Genomic DNA, 21,350 nt, shown 5'->3' with positions numbered 1-21,350 from the left:
CACAGTATTCTAATGCTGTTAGTGAAATTTTATAAAAATATTTATTCTATTCTTATCAAAACTTAATCTTTATTAACTGTAAATAAATTAAAATCTTGCTGAGTTATGCAATTGTAGACGATCGAATGCAATATTTGCTGAATAGTTATGAGTTTGACAATATGTAAACTTTTATACTTACATATAGTAATATCTACTTGGATACAAGTTACTTGCCTACAATAAGGAATACGTTAGGTAACGAAAAAAACATTTTTTACTTTCATAAGAAAATTTTAATCTCTACAGGGTGTCCCAAAAAACAGCCTTGTATATTAAAGTAACCAAAATGCCTTTCTATACAGAGCAGTAGGATTTATATGAAAGGAAATTTTGTGAATTAATGTGTATTATAAATTTTTTTTAATTTTTAGATGAAAAAAGGGAGAATGAAATTATGTAAATATGCTTTTGATTTTATAAGCAATTTTGGTAATCATGTATTGTGAATATTTTAGTATAATTCTCTTTAGCAAATATTACTATAACAAAAGTAAAGGTTCTGTTAATACATTACCGACGGGTGATTCGTTAGATTTTTACTGTATGTAATTTTTTACTTATTGACATATTAGTTTGTCACTAAACTAATAACAATATAATTAATCTAGTCTCCTGTTGTTAGTGTATTAATGTAATTAATTATGATCTTGATTTTTGTTATAGATTTAAGTGAATAATTTAGAAGTATACGTTGTACTTTTTTTTCGCAATCGTGTAGAATCTGATCTAATTATAATTAGGAAAAAATATTAATTTTATAATATATACATATGTATTTATCAATTACAAATTGCTTTTTCATGTGCTTTCTATAAACTTTACGTTGTGAGATATAATGTTAAGAATTTTAATAATTTATTTATACATTATCTGTAATTATTCACTAGTGGTTCTTTTAATCCAATGATTTAGAAATATAAATAACAAATGACACAAATTGTATCATTGCATTTTAACTGCATCCTTTTCTCTCTGTGTTACTACTGTACAATATTGTACAAAAGGCGTTTAATTTTGGTAATACCTTATTTATTTTTCAATTATTTAGCGTGACAATGAAATATTGTAACGGTGAAATAGTAAAATTATCAATACAATTGATCAATAATTCTGTTTTTTTCTTTTGTTTTTCTTAAATTTAAATAAATTTTAAGTTGCAGCAGTAAGCAACTGGAGGATTTAGGACCTATTTAGGTGGTTAGTCATATTTTTATAGATTCCCTGTTCGTCCCAACGCAAGGTGCATAATTGCAAAGGGTTTCAGTTTCAGCGTGGACAGAGCCGGAAACGGTAGTTTTCTATTTTTCCCAACTTTGGCTGTTCAACGGAAACGAGCTACCTGGGCCCCGATGTGTAAAGGGCGCGCGTACTGCAAAAGGATTCCAGATACATACGCAGGGCGGACGTTTTATTACAGTTTTCATCCGCAGATTAGCCCCTTTGGAAGCATCGATACTCGATTCAGAAGCTTTTATAGCACCCCCCATAAAACTAAGCTATTTGGTGTTTTCGACTGGACCGAACAACTCGGACAAAAAGGTATGCCTGCCCCCATCACGCATCCCTAGGAATTTCTCGGTATACGTGAAACGTTGTTACGTCTCGGGGTCCAATTACGTACGGGTTGCCGACCTGACAACCTTCTTTCACAGTTCCAAACGCTGCATCCTTTTATCTTCTTCCCTGATCCTGATTTCCACCGTTCACGAACCGACCCCATGGAACCATGCTACTTGGTTGTGTGGGCACCACGAGAGAAGAAACGCTTTTTAACTTCTTTGTCGTAAAATTTACAAGGAACTCGGATATACCGAAATTTCTATTTTAACACTACTTCAGGAAAGATTTCAACGTTGTAAATCATAGATGCGTTGCTAACACAGAGAGAAGCTACACATTTCTGACGGGAACGGAAACAATCTGAAAGTATGTATTATAATACCGAGATAATTTATAGAATGGTAGTTGTGTACAATGACCTTATCATGGAAATCGATTCGAGTGGTTTTACGCGGTGTTTGGTTTTCCTTTTTGTAACGGTAATCTGCCGCGGTGATCGAATTATCATTATCACACCATCAAAATCTTATGTACACTTTTTCTTTAATATTATTAACCCCTTGCCTTATAATATCATGATGCAATGTACAGATTAAATGTGACAAATTTGAATTTTATAATTTGGAACCCCCGCCTCTGACGCCTGCAACCCTAGGCGTTGCAGAGATGTAAAGGTTGCAGAGATGCAAGGGATGCAGGGTTTATATTATAATAATCAAACAGTTATTGATTGTTGTATATATAAATAACCGAAAAAAGAAGTTAAGTACATTGAATAGCTAAAATGATAGAAGAATTAAATAAATAACTGAGAAAAGAAATGACGGGCATTAGGTAAATAACTCGGAAATGATATTGGTTCACTTAAATAACAACTCGGTTGCTTTTTTATTTGCGTGAAGTGAATACAAGTTTGTCAAACAATTTTAATAATAATTGTTCAGTCTTGTGCTGCTTTTGACTGATTTCTAAAAATTTTCAGGTAAAACAGGCACAATTACCATACCGGCTGTGCTCTCTGCATGTGGACCTAATCTCATTTGGGGTGTCTGGGACCCCCTAAATCGTGACCTCTCGAAAACAAAGGTAAGTAAGTATGTCCAGTCTTTTGCATCTGTAGTTACTGGTCTCGGTGAGAGGAAAAATGGAGGGAGAGTCGCGGAGAGACGGTTGCGTGTTCGCAGGGGTTGATTTCAGTGGATGAAGAGGGGCTGGGGTCGGACATCGATCTGGTAGTTAAGTTGAGGGCTCCCACGGGACTCGTTCGCCACCTTCGCAGCATCGTCTCCTCCTCTTGCTTTATTTGTCTCGGTGCGAATTTCCTGGCATCGGTTACACGTCCTAGCCGCCTCACATAAACGGCATTACACGTTTTTGTGCTTGTATTTATGTACAAACTAACGAGACCCATTCGACCGAGCATCGCGGAGACACTGGAAAACTTTTGATCCGCGGAGGGGGATGGAGTTTAATCGTTATTGCGGCTCGTTTCTTTGGAACGTCGCGAAATTTTACTTAAGTAGAATCGACTTAAGGAAACGATATCGACTATCGGGGGTGGTTGAAGGTTCTTTATATCCATGTTTACTAAGATCTTTGCATCTCAAGCGTTTGATTGGGGTAATTGAATAAAGGTAAACGATGGGGTTACTAAACATTAGACCGTATATTTTAAAGTTTGCAATGCGATCACATATCGATATAATACTAGGCTTAACGATCGTGTAACATTCATTAGTATTAATAATGTTAATATTTAATATAATAACTTACGAATTGCGGTATTTTATGTAACTATGTACACATAATTCACGTGAGATTTTTAATGTTGCGTTACAATCTTCCTCTTATTCATAAACATACACACTCACACACACACACACATACATACATATACACGCGCGCGTCTACAGAAAATCGTGATTGCGTGTTGAAGGGTTGGCAACGCTCAAGGCACACGGCTCGTAAACATCGGCTCTCTTATTTTTCATTTCCCTCTCGAAAACAGCCTGTATATTTTTCGTCTGTTTTTTTTTCTTTTATTCTTTATTGTCATTAAAATTCGATCTAAGAATCTACCGTCGAGTAGCCGTAAAGCGAAATAAAATATCGAGAACGGAAAGGAAAAAAGAGAAACTCATTTCGAGCGAGAAGGTAATAAAAGTCGAAGATTAAAATCGGTACGATTAAAAGTTGCGTAATTACGACACGACTTCGTTTCTCGTGGTTTTTCAAGGCATATATAGTTTACGTATGTATAATTCCCATCTTGCACTTTCCCCACAAAGTGATTTTTAACAAGTATTTAAAAAAAAACAAAACACGTTTATCGCATCCCGTTTCGCATAGGTGAAGCAGTACGCGTGATTTCTCGATATAGACTACGCTGTTTTACAATTTAACGGTCCTTGCGGCTGGGTATGGGGACCCCGATCCCAGCCATCTTGTTTCGACGTTCGACTCTGAACGTCCGTCTTTGCTTTTCGTACACTCTGGTACATTTTTACCATATTTTCGCCTCACGCAATGTCTTTTACACTAACAATCCTCTTCATTCCCGTTCGTCATTTTCAAATCCCCCATCCCACGAACTATAGGGACTTGAAAGATAACACAAGGAAATTTAACAGTAAAAATAATAAATATGTGATTGAATAATAGCTCGCAAGATTATCTTACAAAACTCTCAGAAACCATAACGCGCTTTTGAGTATTCTTGTACAACAACAGAATAGTGATGCTGTAGGGTCAGATCGATCCATATCAAAAAGTAATTGAATACTTCAAAGCAGAATAATTTTTTTTTCTATCATTTTTAAATTTTCTGAGAGCATCTTGCGAGTTGTACTTTTAGAACGCATCTAATGAACCCATTTATCATTTTTATTGTTAAATTTATCCGAGTTACCTTCGAGGTCCCTGTACATATATTTCCTAAATTTTTTTCGTTTAAAATCTAACTTAATACGACGTTAAATTCTAACCACTGGATACGAGAACAGTGGTTCGTGGTTTTCTAAGGCAAAGATTGCACGTGTTCCTTGTTTTCGTTTTTCGTAAAATATCGGCTAGCCGGAGATCCGATCGTCAGTGCAATTGTTTTCTGAATCATCCACGAAGCGTTGTAATATAAAATAATTCTATCGTTATCTTCTGTGCTCGTTAAAAAAAAAAGAAAGAAAATAATAATCCTTAGATAAAAATCGTAAAGCGATTCGTGGTCAGAACTTCGTTCTAGCGAAATTGAAAATAATACTGAGCATAAAAACGTAGCGTGTCGCGACCGACGCCGTGGTAGACCCTCGAACTCCTCGCTGTCTTCATTACAATTCCTCGTGAACCGACGCGTGGGACGAGGATAACGATAAATGCCAACAAACAGACCCAACAGACATCCAGAAATAAAAAATATAAAATAAAATCTCCGTCCACACAGTTACCAGTCTTGACACAATCTCACGAACAAAGACCACCGTTCCCCGGCTGTTTATCTAATGCGGCGAAGTACGATGAATGAAAAACGTGAACCCCGATTTGAAATCATCGAACTTTGGCGGAAAAGCGTCGCGGATGGATAAATGCTCGATCTTAGCCGCGAATAGTGTGGAAAACTCACGTAGGACGCAGATTCTGTAGCAAAGATCGAGCGTGCCGGTGATGGTGCCCGATGATCTTTTCGTGATCGCGGATGAAACGATGGCGTTGCTAGGTCAGCCATGACTGGACCAAGTATCAGCGAGTTCAGGTTCCTCAGGTCACAAGCCCAACACCGTGTGCAGATGAGCGTGCTGATGGGCGTGCGGATGCAGCGAAGTAGGCGCCTGGCCCAAATTAAGCGTGTGATGAGACGGGTGGCCTAGGGTCAACGGTGGAGAGCCTCCGTTGTGCATCAAACCGCCCAGCATTCCTCCCATTCCACCGAGAGTTAGACTGGCCATTGCTCCGCTCGTTATACCGTCCCCCGATTTCGTGTCCTTCTGTTCCAACTCTTCCCTCTTCTTCACCTGTTTCCGTTCTTTCGCCCGTCGGTTTTGGAACCAGATTTTCACCTACAACTCACCGAATCGCTACGTTATCTTCAATTACGTCTACGAATTGCGATCGATGGATTAAATGACGATATGAAACTATTCTTGTTCGTTTTCACTGTGGCAGTTGAATAGAGTTGATGTACAGTGTCGAGCATAGTTACTTAGGTTTCTCTAGTGTAAGCAGAAATTTTTAAAACATTAATTTTGACGATATAATATAATTTTCTGTTATTAAGCATTATAAAATTTAGTATATAATTGGAAAATACGAATAACAAAATGAATAATAATTCAAATTTCCCCGCGTAAATATTTATATGCAAGTGGTGAGCAGCTACATATCTATACATATAGGGCTTCCTCCTATACATCGACACTTTTCTCGGGACCGCCTCCGGGGACGGACAGGAGCCCAAAGAAGGGGAAGCCTTCAGGAGGACCGAGAACTCGGGGAAGGGGAAACCGGGAAAGTGGAGGATCCCGGAATCCGCGAACTTAGAAAACTTACGAGGGTGGGTTCAGGTCATCGCCATCTTCCCTAGGGAAGCCTACCTTGCTCGACACTGTACAATTCCAATTATCATAGGCTTCTCTAAGCCTAAAAGCATTCTGATGCATTCGCAGTTAATTAAAAGCCTCCGTAATTGAGACACATGCTCAAGATATTTAAATAAAAAACTGTAGTTTGAAGGATGTCTCACCTGTCGTTCAGAGAGCGCTAAATTTGCAGCAAGTTCGGCCTTACGACGAATCGTGATGTAACGGCTGTAATGGAACTCTTTCTCGAGCTCCAACCGCTGGTGATCCGTATAAACCACTCTGTATTTGTCTTTTGTTCGTGTCTTTCCTGAAAAAAAGAGATGACGAAGATAACGCTCGACATTATTACCTGGTTAATATCTGTTTCTCTAATTCTCTTGTCAATAACGCGGTTTAAAGAAGATAACGCGCTTTTGACGATCGCACTCGCGCAGCCACATCTTGCCAAGAGGTATTAATAAAGTAACTCGAACGAGATTTGAAAACATTCAAGCGGGTAAACAATAAATCACTGCGCAACGAAAAAAGAAAACTACCTTAACCCTTCTGATTCGGTTTTCCAAGGACGAAAATATTTGGATCAAGTATTAAAGGAAATTCATTTGCGTTTACCAATTTGATAAAATGGCACTTAACCCTCGAACAGTAGAGTCCGGGCCAATCGTGACCCATACTTATAAAGCCTAAAGTTAAATTTGTGATTTCTAAATGAATGGAAAAATAATAATGTAACAATGGCTGCAGGGAACCATCTGTGAAATTAAATTTGGAAACTTGAAAAAAGGTTAATTACAACAACCATATTCATCAGAACGCAAAATAGAAAATAGCCACAAGAGTTGGACGTGGATTGAAGAGCCTCCAAAAAATGGCAAAGGGCATTGGCGGTGCGACTAGTTTCGTGTAAGGGGGACCAGGTACACCCTGGCTATTTCCTAGTTACACCAATCGCAAAAGGCACCGACGAACCATGTTTCGCGATGGTGTGAATTCAACGTGGCATTCAGAACGATTACACGAGTACGAAATACACACGGATGATGAGAAAGAAGGGAAACGAGATGGGAAGGGGACGGAACGAGAGAAAGGAAAACGATTAGATAAGGCCGGGCCGGCGAAGATCAAAGGCGTGCACGTTAATCCACCACTCCTCGATAAGAATGCTCGAGGCCTTCGAGACATCACGAATAAGCTTCGACCTTACATTTTTCGATGCTGTGTATGTATATGTATGTGTATATATGTACGTAGGTGGATTCAGCATGGCTGGCACGAAATCACGAACGTTACTAAAAACGTCCTAAGCAAAAAAATCAGTCTCTATCTTTTTTTTTTTTCACTAATATCCTTGCTAAAGTGTCTAATCATTTTAGAATTTTGTTTAGAATTATAGTAAACGCGCCAGTTACTGTGGGTTTATTACCGTGTTCTCGGTAGATATTATTTTAATAAACCTGAACCCTCGAATGGCGGATCCTGGAGAGAGTTAAATTTGCATTTCACGAATGATATAAATTTTAGCAACCTTTATCAAAAAGCTTAAGAAACAGCACGTGTCTTATAAAATATAAAACTTGTATGTCACGTTAATAAAATAGTTTAGCTGAAAATTTTTTTTTTTATTTAACAAAATGCAGTAACTAGAATGAATTCCATGCAACGATTAATGTTTCAATTATGCAATGAATAGCTCATAAAAGGAGAAGAAGCAAAATAGCATTATTTAAATTAATATAAAATTTGTCAGTCGCTTCAAGTGGCACAGTAACTGGCGCATCTACTCTAGGTTTTACGAATGAAAAACTAAATCAAAATCTGTTTGTAATCTACTATTGAACGGTAGTAGTGAACGGGAATTGAAAAGTATGCATGGTCAAATATTAGAAGAATGATGATTTTTTGCGTAGCTCAGATTGCGGTCGATCGTTATCAGGGCACTTCTAACGCTTTCGTAGCAACGATAATGCGTTCGTTGTTCAGAATAAGGCCGTGCGTTTTAAAGTAAGTACAATCTGAAGAAATATTTTCTGACGTGAAAAAAAATTCAATTTTGTTAAATATTCACCGACGCAGTGAAAACGGACGTCTGCAGTCAGACACCGAGTAATAACTAAGAAATATCGTTTGCTCGGTCTATAAATAAGAAAGTCGTCGAGTCGATAAATCGCAATGCATAAAAGAGAGTCAACCGTAGGTATTCGCGTGTCGTACGATTTTTTTGATATATCGTAGGTTGTTCGACACCGCAAATATTTGCCAGTGTTGAGCATAATCATCGCTCAAACTCGATGCACGCAAACAAACATAAAACATCATTAAATCTTATCGACAGACGTATTTTATCTTTCAAGATTGTCATCGAGTCAAAAAAGGAAGAAAGACAAAAAAAAATTCCTAACCCCTACGCGGCATTACTTTAATTGCGGCAACTTTCGATTTAAGCTAACGATAATTTCCTGACGCGTTTCGTCGAAATTCTATCTTTGCCATCTTTTTTGTTCGACATTATCGAAGAAAGGGGAAGAAATTTGCGCGTGTTGTGTAACATCGAATCATTGCCACCTACTTCTTAATCTTTAGCCCGCTCGGCTTGCGTCCACTTAAACTTTTACGTACGAAAAATAAAAAGTCTATCGAAATCCCCCTCGAGGACGGCGTTGTTCGACGAGGACACCGGTCGATTTTTCGTTCTAACGAAACTCGCGTGCGTTTGTGTGAGTCAGCAAGGATTACCGTCGGCCTTTTTCATCTTTCTGATATCGGAACTCGCGCCTACGATTATCCGGACGGTTCCTTGTCACCGCTTACATCTACAGTCGGTGCCCTGAATAGCGTAATTGTTACGCCAGGTCAGTCAAAATATTATTCCCTTCAGCTTTTTTGCTAAAAGGATATTCAATTTCCTTCATTTTTGTTTATTCCCAACGACGTTTCATGAAATCCTTAAAAAAAAAGGGGGGTATTTTTTCCTTGATGGTGGAAGAAATTACTCCAATTACACTACTGCACTGATTGGGAACTAATTTATAAACCTTTGATTATTATTATTACAACTGATTGTCAGATAAAATATTGAAAGATAATGAAAATAAAATTACTCCTGTCTATATTCAACTGCTATTCAATTTTACAATGACAGTGCCTTATCTAAAATTTCACTAAAGGGATGACTGTGGGCCCTTTACATCGTTGCAACAAACCTGGTGTAAAAATCACTTTTGATATATATTTTTAATTTCTTTAAAAAAAAAAAACAACAAAGAAAAGAGTAATACAACGCTTAATTTAAGATTCTCTATTAATTGATAAGGAAAAGAGACGCGTGTTGGGAATGTACATACACCGTCAGCAAGGTGGTTTTAACAAATGGAAGAATTTGAGTATCACACGGCAAGGCGTCGAGCAATATTTGCAGAGAGATTATGAAAGAACTTCTTTCGAAACAGCCGTCTAATTTAATTAAACCTGTCCACATGGCCGATTCGCCATGGGGGAAAAAAACAAAAAAAGAAAGAGTAGCTACGCTCGTTTATTAAATCGCAAAAACGAAACTACTTGAGGATTTTATATTGTTTGACTTTGTATTGTTGCAAACGAGTGAGAAATCACAACATAGCGCGAACAGCCTGTATTTTGCGTACGAGTACCAGTATGAAGAGAGAAAAGAAGAGAAGAGAGAAAGAGAGCAAAGAAACAGGACTCTTGGGGCTCGTTGCCACCCCATTATAGCGTTTGCTCTTCCATTTCGCATGGTGTAACCGCGTGTACCGCTTTTCTTGACAGTCTTCGCCCACCAACCCCTCCGCTTCTCGACTCGCACGGGTACCATTCGTCACTGGCATCACAATTACCTCTATTGTGCCGTGTAACATTTGTATATTGCATATCAAGTATCCAGCGCACGTTTAACAAGAAACTGCCTGACTGATTAATCTTCCTATCACTGTGAATAATGTAGACTCGTATTCTGATTTCTAAGTACCAAAATTTTCCACTTCCAAAATTCCTAAGTTTCTATATTTTTAAATATCACAAGTTTCCTATTAAAAAATTACTTTTCATGAAAAAAAAATCAAAATAAAATAAAGGTACTTAAAAATTTTATCTGGAAAAGTTTCAGGAAAATAGTAATGGTATACGCGTGCTATGCTACGAGGCGGAACAGGTCGAAATTAAGTTTTATTGGAGAGCTTAGAGAAACGGTTGTCTGCCTAAATGGCAGGAAACAATGTTAGACTGCGTACCTAGAAGACAAGGAACGAGGTATAGAAACAGCGTTCTACCTCTGAATTGGACGTCGTGGCTACTTCGTGTCGAAATATCGGTCTTAGGTACAATATGCCAAGTATTTCCAACCGATCCGCCTCTTATTCTTCTACCTATTACTGTGCGACACTGACTTAATTGCGGCCAGAACCTTGCGGACAATGTAAAAGGGTCGTGTACCCATGCATGAATCAAACCACTCGTTCCCATTTCATGGAAACGGAGCCGTGTTTTCGCCAAGAGGTCAAAGCGAACCAACGTGAATTTCCAGGAAATTCTGAAGAGTACGCCCCAAAAGTTTTCCCCTTGGCGACCAGTTCAATCATCCTTTATTGTTGGCAAAACAAACTGTTCGAATAAGTTTACGACTTAATTGCATCGTCGCTGAACGAAGCCGATTTTCTCTCTCATTGATGCAGCGGGGGGTAGCAAAAACTTAAATCCTCGGTGAGGTCGCAAATTATGCTTAAGAAAGCATTTGTTTCTTTTACAGGGTGGTTGGTTTTTTGAAAATCAAAAGTGTAAGGCGTGGAGTCAAAATAGATTGCTTTAACTCCTCGTAGGATAAAATAATTAACTTAACTTATAATCTCGTATAATAAATTATTATAATTCAATTTATTCAACTTACAGCAAGCAATCGAAACTAAATAATATACTAATAAAACGTACTTTAATAAATTATTTTAAAAATTAATCTTTTCTTTAAAATACGAGAAGAAATTGAACACTGCGAGTCTAAATAGAATAATCTTCTCGCGGTGCTACCAAAATGGCGGCGGCACTGAAACCGCCATTGTAAAGATGTTCGTTCTAAGAAACTTTGATTAATAATGACTAGCAAAAAATTGAGCAACGGAGAGAAATACAGCATGAAATTTTAATATTCACCCTGAATTCATGCGATTGTCTGCAATATAACCATGAAACGGAGATAATAGAAGGTATTGAAGGGTTGTAAGGTAGTGAAATGGCAGAAGAAAAGGGCCAAATAGGGTAAAACTGAGCAACAGAAAGGAAAAGGGTGAGAAAAGTTCCTATACCTAAGCAATGATTTCATAACGCTTTGTCATGAGTTCACGTAGCCGAAAATGAGGAAATAGATGCGCTCCATAGAAACATATTCAAAAATTAATAGAAAATTGAAAATTATGATACGTGGATTTAACAAAATATTGTTAAATTGAGTACCATTTGTCATGCAACATCATCGATATTCGAACATCGAATAATAGTCGAACATTCGCATGCTATAACTAATCGGCGCATGCAGCAGATGGGATACAATTATCACGAATATTTAAACAACGAAGGGAATGCAATAATCGAACGATAATGATTGTTATCGTACCAAGGGCGTCAATGGTGCAAAGCTCGTGAATCGTTGAACCTGCACTTGCACTGCAGTTTATAGTTATGTTGCATGCTGCAACAGTAGAAAATAACATAGTTGCTTAACTGCACTTTTTTTCCCCATTTTTAAACTACTCGATGAGTATGCACACCTTATCTTATTTTTGAGATCCATTTTTTTGAGAACAAATCTCGTTTTAATGAAAACTAAATTAGCGAATATGTAATATTCTTTAATTTGTGAATTTATAATGTTCTAAATTTGTAAATGCCTAGATTTGCAAATTTCTGAATGTGTAAATTTCTAAGATTCTAAATTAATTTCTAAAATTTAAACTCTGAAAGATTATCAAATGCTTCTATAATTATTATTTTCATCTACGGTAATTAATAATAATTTTGCAGGTGAAAACAGATGTTTCGGTAGGATTTGAACAGGTAACGTTCTCAGTTTCGTTGGTCCGGTTGAAAATCGAGGCGACACCAAGAGGACGGAGATTATCTCACAAATATTTGAGAGCAATTAGATGTTTGCTCGTCTGTTACCGTGTTTACATTGTTCGCCATATCTAGACCTCAGAGACGTGTTTATAACCGAGCACGATGTGCACGGAGTCCTCCGCGGTTGTTTCTCCGAAACGTTTTTCAACTTTGATACCGTAAATCATTTCTAACCGAATCAATAAAAATTTACCATCTGCCATTCCAACGCTTTCTAAACTTCTAATAGGAAGAATATTATAAAACATTTAAATTCAATTTACAATTCGATCTTGAACAAAATATTAACTTATAAATGACGAAAGATAATATTTATAAGATTCATATTTTTTTTATAACAACAGTTAATACAAATGTAAAGGTACTATTGAGACTTTCTGAACCAACGATGCGGAACGTCGAATACACTGATTAAGTCAACCATTAATTGTAAACATAACGTTTCTTCACTGTCAATCTTCAATGAAGAACCGTCGATTCATTTCTACACGGTGTACATCATTAAACGTTCAAATATCATTTCAAAAATTACTACCATTTTTACTAGATTCAATATGATAATTCGAAATTCTTCAAATTTAGTAAACGATATGATATGAAATTTACGACAATGGTACCCTTATATCAGAGTTGTAAATATCGTATGTTGATACAGAAAAACAATGTCTTAGGATACCGTAGTCGTAAACTGCGAAATCTGATTCTGAGCTAATAATTTGTCAGATTTATTACTGAAATTTAAGAATTAATATAGTTTCTTCAACCAACTTATGAATGACAGTGAACCGACGCTAACCCGCGTTAACCCTCGGACGACGGACCTGAATTTTAATTTTGTATTTCACATTATTTTCATTTTCAAAATTTTACACCGTTTCTCTAAAAATTATTCTTCCGAAATATTAAACTCTTTTGTTTAAAAATTATACATTTAACATCATCATGGGCGCCATCGATTAATTTTATGCGGCCAATTAGAACTTAAATTGGCGCAAAAATATCAGTAATTTCAGTCATTTTTGACTTACCCTTGGGAAGACGGTACCAATGGATTGTTGAGATTCTCACGATTAAAGTGAGTCATGAAAAATCTCAACAATCCATTGGTACTATTTTTATAAAGGTAAGATGAAAATGACTGAAAATGAAATTTTCTTTACTGCATGATCATTTCTTTTACTAATGGCATCCCTTTGAAGTATCGAGTGTCGAACGTAAATGCTCGACAGACATTTATTTCGTTAACCTGCAGGTTTTGAAAATTTAAATACGTACTATTTTACAATTTTCTCTCAATGGGTCTCATATTTGAAATACATAGTATTGAAAATGAAAAATTTCCACCGTTACTCAAATTCCAGTGGATAACCAAGAACGTCACTAACCTGGATTCGGTTGGCTCTGGTAGGAGGTCTTTTTCATCCACTCGTAGGGACTTCTGATCTGCGCCGGTCTCATGGGCGTCGTATTGTTATTGTTATTATTATTATTGTTATTTGTAGTGGAATTATTGTTGTTGTTAGCCGGCGGAGTGGACGGTGTGCCGGGATTACTGATCTCGCTTCCGCTGACGGTGATGGGCGGACTTGGTTCTCCGGCGCCGACCGCGGGATTCGTCTCGTCTCCGCTCCAGTCGGGCACCGTGGTCATTTGCGGTTGTTGTTGCTGGTAAGCTTGTTGATGCTGGTATTGAAGATGTGTGTAATGATGCGCGTGAGGATGCGACCAACCGGACAGTACCTCCGTGTGATCGAGATACTGTTGAGTAGCGGCGGCGGCGGCAGCGGCAGCTTGGTGATGGGTCGAATGCGAGTGGCTGTGAGGATATCCGTACCAATATTGCTGTCCACCGTCGCCGGAAGTGACGGTCGCGTGTTGCTGCGCCTGTTGCGCTTGACCGTGTTGCTGGACTTGCTGTGCCAGCGGCTGTTGACCGGCAGATTGCTGTTGCTGCCGGTACATCGCGAGGGGATTGTAATAAGAGACCATACCGATGCTGCTGATGTCCGTCATGGGATCTGGCGGATACCGTGCACCCGTCACGGTTGCACGTAACTAACGTCGAATAACGATGAAAACGACACCGAAAAGCTTCCAAGCCACGGCATGCACGGACGAAAAGAAACGACTTCCACGGCGATGTGACATCGACTGACTTCAACAGACCGACGGGTGCCCCATCGCGGAACAACTGTGTAACGTTCACGGAAACTCGAGTTTTCGACGCGTAATGTCTCGTCACTGACACTAAGCACTTCCGAGGCACGGGCACTGAAGGTGTTCGTTTGATTATTATCAGAGAAATTCGCGACGTTCGGTTACCGCGCTCCAAAATCGGTACACGGCGTATTTTCCTTCGTCGGCAAAATTCATGAAAAAGTGACTATAGCTACCGATAACTGTCGTCACACCGTGTTTTCGGATATTGACGATGTTGAAGCAACGACTGCTTGCTCGTCTGTGATTACGAAGGGTGCGACCGCTCGAAAAGGTTGAGTCCGCCTACGGCACGGTCTCCTCCCCTCCACCTCCGCCGACCAACCAATCAAGGAACACCGCTCTTTACCTTGTTCGTAATGGCGTCCCGGCGACCCTACAACCGCCGCAGATATCACTGGCTGATAAAAAAGCGCGGAAGGCGTCTTTCACGCCCCTCTTAACGCGATTCCCCGTGTAAAAGCCGCGAAATAGACAACATTTTTCGCGCCCGACGCGTTTTAACCGCGTTTCTTCCTCTTATGAAAATATATCTTCTTACCGCAGATGTGGTGGGGAGAACTTGGCGATCGAATGCCGCCGAGGAACCTGGCGTTCCTGGATTGCCAACAGCTGAATAAATTTATCTTTTAAAAAACATCTTGTCAATTACGAAAAAGGTATTAAAATTTCTTAAGTTTTTTTACAGATAATTTTACGTCATTTTTCAATGTAAAATACTCTTTTATTTAAAACTATAAATAGGTTTAAATCCGGCTTCGGTATTCAAGATTGAAATAACTTGCAAAAAACATAGTTGAAAAATTTACGCTAATTATACGTTGTTAGTTTTGCGAAATGTATGCGCATACATTGAATATATTAAGAGTACTATGTTTCTCCAATGTGATAATTAATAATTTACGACATTACGATGTTTGCTATCTGATTGGCCGTTAATTTGATAAATCCCGCAAGTTGAAAAAACTATTTGTAGAAATTGATTATACATAATGATATTTAAATAGACGTAGTTGTTGTTAAACAAAAGACAGACGTGCTTTGAAAGCTCAGTATTATACAAGTAGAAATGGTGAATGAACGCGTTTGTTGCACGAAGCTAACAGATTGACACTATATTTTATTGCGTGGTCGTAACAATATCATACATAATTAACAATGTATAACAATTATAAACTGCAGCAGTCAAGTTCATAAATCACCCAGCCAGGGAAATGATTTAAAGCCAAAAACTCGAGCTTGCCGCGAGTATGATTAAGATCGATCATCATCGTTTATTATGTTTGCATTAAATATTTGCACATAATAATTGCACATAACCACGGGGGGTACAATGATTCACATATTCCTTGCTTATCAAACTACTCTTACACACCGTTAGGATTTTCAAGTTGTAAACTGAATTATTTTTAACAACTGAATATCTACTGTTATTTATTACAATTTTACGTGGCCAGCGTTGGATTAAGGGGAGCGTCAGCTGGGCCCCGTTTGTAAATAAATATATAAATTATTGATAAATGTTGCAGAAAAGGCAAGCGGCACGATGAAAGCGTTAATGAAGATAATGGGCTTGATTGGTGAATGTCAATAAATTGTTGGCAAATCACGTAGACTATGGAACCGTATTATCGCAAGGACGATTATATTAGGTTAAAGTCAAAGATAATCTTTCGTTTATAATGGCATCTGTCCCCGAGGCCACCGACAGTGACGTGTGTCAAAATATTGACCTCTTTGCAACCCACCACTTGCAGACCCTCGACGCTTAAGCCCTTTTTCGCTCGTCGCATCGGTTCAGGATGCTCCGCCTACGGATTCGTGCTCCTTCTTTCCGGTCTTTCCCGACCCCTGTATCACGGCAATTCCACCCTTGTAAACAGGGATGCTTGTAATTGCATAAATTGTCATTTTCATTTCTAATCTTTTCTCTTGTAACCGGGCCCCGCAATTTTTAAGGACAAACCTGATTTTAATATGTCATTATGTTGTAAGTAAAACGAAATGAAACTAAAATTAAAATTGAGGCTCTCTCCATGGTCGATGGTGTAATAATATGACAAAAGGCATTTGTTACGGGTGTCGATGGTCGTATACAGACACTTTGTCCGTCATCAGTACTCTCTTCTTGCGAAGAGTCCTTCGCTTTTCTTCCAGCCTGCTGCTCGGTACAGGGGTCCATAGCAGCTGCGGTAAGTACCGCAATTATTCGGTAATTTTACGACTTTAAAGATGCGAAAATGCTGCGGTGTAACAACAATGCTAAGAAATCATCCCTTTGCACCAACGTTTCTCAGTTTTGAAAAAAACGCTAGTTTTTGTTAAAAAAAATAATAATAATAATGATAATAAGAAGGTTACCTGCACGAATTGAGGTTGTAAACGTGTGAGCAATAAAAGGAAGAAACATCTTCATTTAGAAAAATGGGCCGGTCGAATTCTAGGAATGTTAATAACCATTGACAGATGGGAGGCCAAGGGTGAGCCCTAAAACGTTACCGTTTTAATTAAAAACGGGACTAGCACGGAAATGAGGCGGTGTTCGGGACAAATTTGCCCGTCCTCACCTTTGTCGTTCATTGTCCGTCAGCCAGCCTGAAGCCCGATGATTGCTCTACATTGTAACTTACCTCTTTAAAAATTTTCCTACCTAACTGTTGTGAAATTGCACCCCCCAATAGAGACGGTCATAAAGACCTGTAAAGGACTGACCGGCACCCAGTTCTCAACGTCTACTGCAATACTCATCATGGACTCGGTTCGTTTCTCTTGTCAATACGTGACTTACCATTTACCACTCCATTTTTCTTTACACGTTCGTCGTCGACTTCTTTTCTTCTTTCTAAGAATCATTATTCTTATTTGGTTTATTACGTTTTGAAATCTGATTATATTGTTATATCATTGTTGTTTAAAACATGGAAATTAACAGGTTTTCGGTCGGGTAGATTTACTGGGTCTCGATTCGAGTTTTTGCGCCGGGGGACCAAATGGTCCGAAACCGTGACCATAATGGCTGGGAAACACCGACATAATACAAAGTGTACCGTGTCGAGAAAACTTAATCCTTAGTCCCGTTCCAACTTTTGGGTATTTTTTTTTTACCTTTTCGGGTCCTCAATATTTTTTCCTTCGCCTTGCGCTCCCTTCTCGTCTCGGATATCTCAAATACATATTTAAAATTGGATTTGCAGCGTAATAGTAACAAGAAAATATAAAATACAACAATATCGTACTACTGTATTTCCTATTGAAGATCTCTATCCAATTGTAAATTTAGCGAACCGTACGGATGACAAAGAAACACGATAATTGTATCGTTTTATAGACGCAATGAAACAGTTCAGGTCAATTTTAAAAGCAGGTAACAATAAAATTACTTTCAAACGACTTCTGTTAGAATGGTAATTTCTACGTGTTGTTTAAGTCTAAACGAATTAGACTTAACTTTACACCTTTTTTTCTCTCTTACGTTGATATAGTAAAAGGTTATTGCACAGATATTGGTGCAACTAATTAGAAGCCATAATGGGCCGAGTGGGCTCCTCGAACAGGATAAATTGCATAGTGATCGTCGAATAAACAATATAAATTAAATAATAGAGTTTTTGACGGATGAACGGTAGCGTGTAGAATATTTAATCCTTTTACCATGCCGCGTGCGCCTTCTTTACTAGGCTGAACAGCGCGTTGGTTGAAAAAAGCGGAAAAAGGGGTTGAAACCGGCAGAAATTTGAAATTTATTGACCGCTATAAAAATGGCATCTGATGCTCGCCAACAATAAACGGTTGATTTACCATTCGATTCTCCTCTAATGAAGTCCTTCGTTTAGGAACTTTAAAAAATGAACGAAGAACGGTATCCACGATTAAATTGAGATAAGCGATAAAACGTTACAATTAAGCGTTACTCAAAGTGACTCCGCTATCTTTGAAACGGTATTACGCGTGCTTTGGAAGAGTTTTCAAAACAGTGACATTTGCGTCAGTGGGTTCTTTACGTAGAACCACCCGTAATCATTGAGAATACAATTAGGCAATTGTATTTGCATGTCACACTATATTGGTTGCGATGACTCGACATAATTAAATATGTAGATTAAAGAAATAAATACTTAAGGCGTTACTTTTTTATTTTTAGAAAAATTTAACAGCCCTGAGCCCCAGAAATTTTAATCCAATCTTGTATTTCACTTTTTTTAAATATTGAAGTCTAACAAAAATCGAAGATACCAACCAAGCAGTAAAGTATTACTTGATAATAGTTTAAAGGAAAGAAGATACATACATAAGTGGTTTAAAGGGATAAAGCATTTATGTTATTTCTTTATTTCCCTCTGTCTTTGAGGCGGGAACGCGTTCGAGGATCATAGTCGCGTCAACCTGCAGAACATGAATCGACGAACATCTTCGTTTCTTTACCGAGTCAACTTTAATGATCGGCGCCGTAAAAATGTTTTCTGTTTTTATTTTTTTACAACGCCATAAACGCGTCGCCGATGAAAGCGTGCTTTCGTACGCGCGCGCATTCTCCTACTACGATGCATTCTATTTATACATATAAAGATCGACGTTATCCCTGGATACGATTTAACATCAAATAGAAATTGCAAAATCTTTTCCTTCCCCTTTTATTTGATCGACCTAAATGTTTACCCTAATTCGGCTCAAAAAACATTTTCAACGTGCGATAGAATTTTTTTTAATTCATCTTGTCGGTATAAAAAAAGAAGTAGATATTTTTGCGCGTTGAAACGCGTTGATTATTCGGAATTCCTTACAGAACATTTAGTTATACTGCAGCGCAGTGGCTGTGAATCGTAACCTCTTGATTATAGTACCTGCGGGATGCATGATGGCACATCAGGGTACCGCAACGTCTCGTAACTTTACATAAAATTAGTACCTAAAAGCCCTTCGCCTTCATGGATCCCATGAAATAACCGTGTCCAGACAAGTATCATTACTAGTAAACGATAGCGTGCGACAAATATCATTTTTAACGGAAAATCAATATACAGTGGATCAAGAAAGTATTCGTATATTTTATTAACCCTTGAACAATGAAGCCTCGGTCAGACCTAGCTCTCTCCAAAATTGAGGCTCTCTCCACTCTTAATAGTTTTTCTTTTATATCAATAATTTAATTTTTTCTTGTTTTATCAATAGTTAATAGTTATTTGTAGATTATAAAGTAAGTTGTTATATTAAATTACAATCAGCATAATTTGGAGAGTACAAATGTAATATAAAAGTCATTTTCCAACTGCCCTTTGTACTGTGTCAATTAGGATATTAATTAAACGGTGAATTTTTAAGTAAATATACGTACTACGTATTTTTCTTTCAAATTACTACAGCCGTCACAGATTCGCAAGGTTCAAACTGTAAAAAAAAATGAAAGAAAAACAAATAGTAAAATGAAGGAAAGAAATTTGTGAAAGCTACGTGGCTAGGGTAAAAGATTAAGCCTGCTGATTCCGGGTCAGGCTTAGCCCGCCACGTTTTGTGCGTTTACGGTGGTCCCGTGCGCGGCCGGGTACGCTTTCAAACCGCATTTAAACAATATTAATTTTATTGCATGGTAATTCGCAACCGTCGGACCTGATGTACTTTCTATCCTTCGCCGTCCACGGTCCGGCAGGTAAAGCTCGAAAATTTTACGACCGATTCTGCCTGAACTCTGGCCCATAGAGAAAAAAAAAAAATGTTTTGTACCATCCAGTCCGTTTGTCGTTGCCGGCCCGATGTCACTCGACCGTTTTACTGTACTCTTTAAAGGTATTAAGCTGAAAACGAAGGAACTAAGCACACTTTATTTCCCAGACAAAAGCGACCAACGACTCGCCGATAATCCTTTGCGTGAATACATCTAGCATCCCTTTCATTATCACCATTCAGCATTGCGACGGTTAACTGACTGCGATCGGCAGCAAACTAAACGAATACCGTTCCTTCATTCTCAAGGAGCCATTAAACTTTGCTTATTCGTTAGGGTGCTCGAATTATTTTAGAGAAATAAATTATTTCACCTGATGGATGAATCGTGTAAAAAAATGTGCAAGAATTACAATAAGACGCCGGATCTGCAGCTGGTACCGATATGAAAAGTTAGGTTTAATAAAACCGACCTCGATATAGATAAATTATGTATGTCTAACGCGGATACAAAGGCTTAGCAACCTTTGGCGGTGACAAGTCGGGAGATCTTTTAGTCCTCCAACGTTCTTGTAGCTAGGTTTTGATAGGCAGTTAGCAATAAGAGTGTCCCCTCTGATTTATATCGACATTTTATATTTCCAGTTTGATTATAAACGCACACGAAATGCGAGACCATTGGAGGTTCCACCATTTGACTCCGCCTAAGAGGGTACAGATGTTGGGATACCTTTTGATTCTTTATAAAAGGGGTACTGGTGCAACAGCAGAGGAATTTCCATGGTGGGCAGTCCTAAGTTGGAGGCATGCCCCGGGACAACCGGTTCGACCACTCTGGGATGAAAAGGACACTCGTCTTAAGATTAGAACACGAGTAAAAATGTGAATTAAAGATGGTAGCGGATGCTGAATTCTATCCAGTATTTCTATATTTTTTTGATTTTATATCAAAGTGCGTTTTGAAAATTAAGGAATGAAATTAACAAACAAAAAATTGTCTCTTTTTTAATAACAGATGTAGACATGTTCAATGATGAGTGAATAGTAATTTTTTACTTTAACTTCAAAGAGAAGCGTCGATAAGTTAGGAAAATTATGTATTCAACAGAGATGAACATGTTACCGACTTTAAAATGAAAAGTCTACTGTTAGCACCATCTAATAGCAAAGCGCTGAACTATA

At 38.1% G+C, this 21,350-nt stretch overlaps 2 protein-coding genes across 2 annotated transcripts; one reads left to right on the top strand and one right to left on the bottom strand.

Moving 5' to 3' along the window:
- Window positions 1-45: 45 nt before the first annotated feature.
- On the top strand, window positions 46-21,024 carry LOC123987700. The gene is made up of 3 exons (XM_046285284.1): window positions 46-1,581; window positions 2,585-2,688; window positions 20,814-21,024. Exons 1-3 carry the CDS (start codon window positions 1,392-1,394, stop codon window positions 20,874-20,876), a joined length of 357 nt encoding a protein of 118 aa, XP_046141240.1. The 5' UTR covers window positions 46-1,391; the 3' UTR covers window positions 20,877-21,024.
- Window positions 3,250-14,889, bottom strand: LOC114872706 (homeobox protein CHOX-CAD). The gene is made up of 3 exons (XM_029180212.2): window positions 13,679-14,889; window positions 6,335-6,480; window positions 3,250-5,651 (listed from the first exon to the last, which is right to left on the bottom strand). Exons 1-3 carry the CDS (start codon window positions 14,304-14,306, stop codon window positions 5,358-5,360), a joined length of 1,068 nt encoding a protein of 355 aa, XP_029036045.1. The 5' UTR covers window positions 14,307-14,889; the 3' UTR covers window positions 3,250-5,357.
- Window positions 21,025-21,350: the final 326 nt, after the last annotated feature.

Source organism: Osmia bicornis, chromosome 3, assembly GCF_907164935.1.
Source record: "Osmia bicornis bicornis chromosome 3, iOsmBic2.1, whole genome shotgun sequence".
NCBI lineage: Eukaryota > Metazoa > Arthropoda > Insecta > Hymenoptera > Megachilidae > Osmia > Osmia bicornis.
Note: the sequence above shows the minus strand (reverse complement) of the source record. Positions and strands in the feature narration are given on the sequence as shown.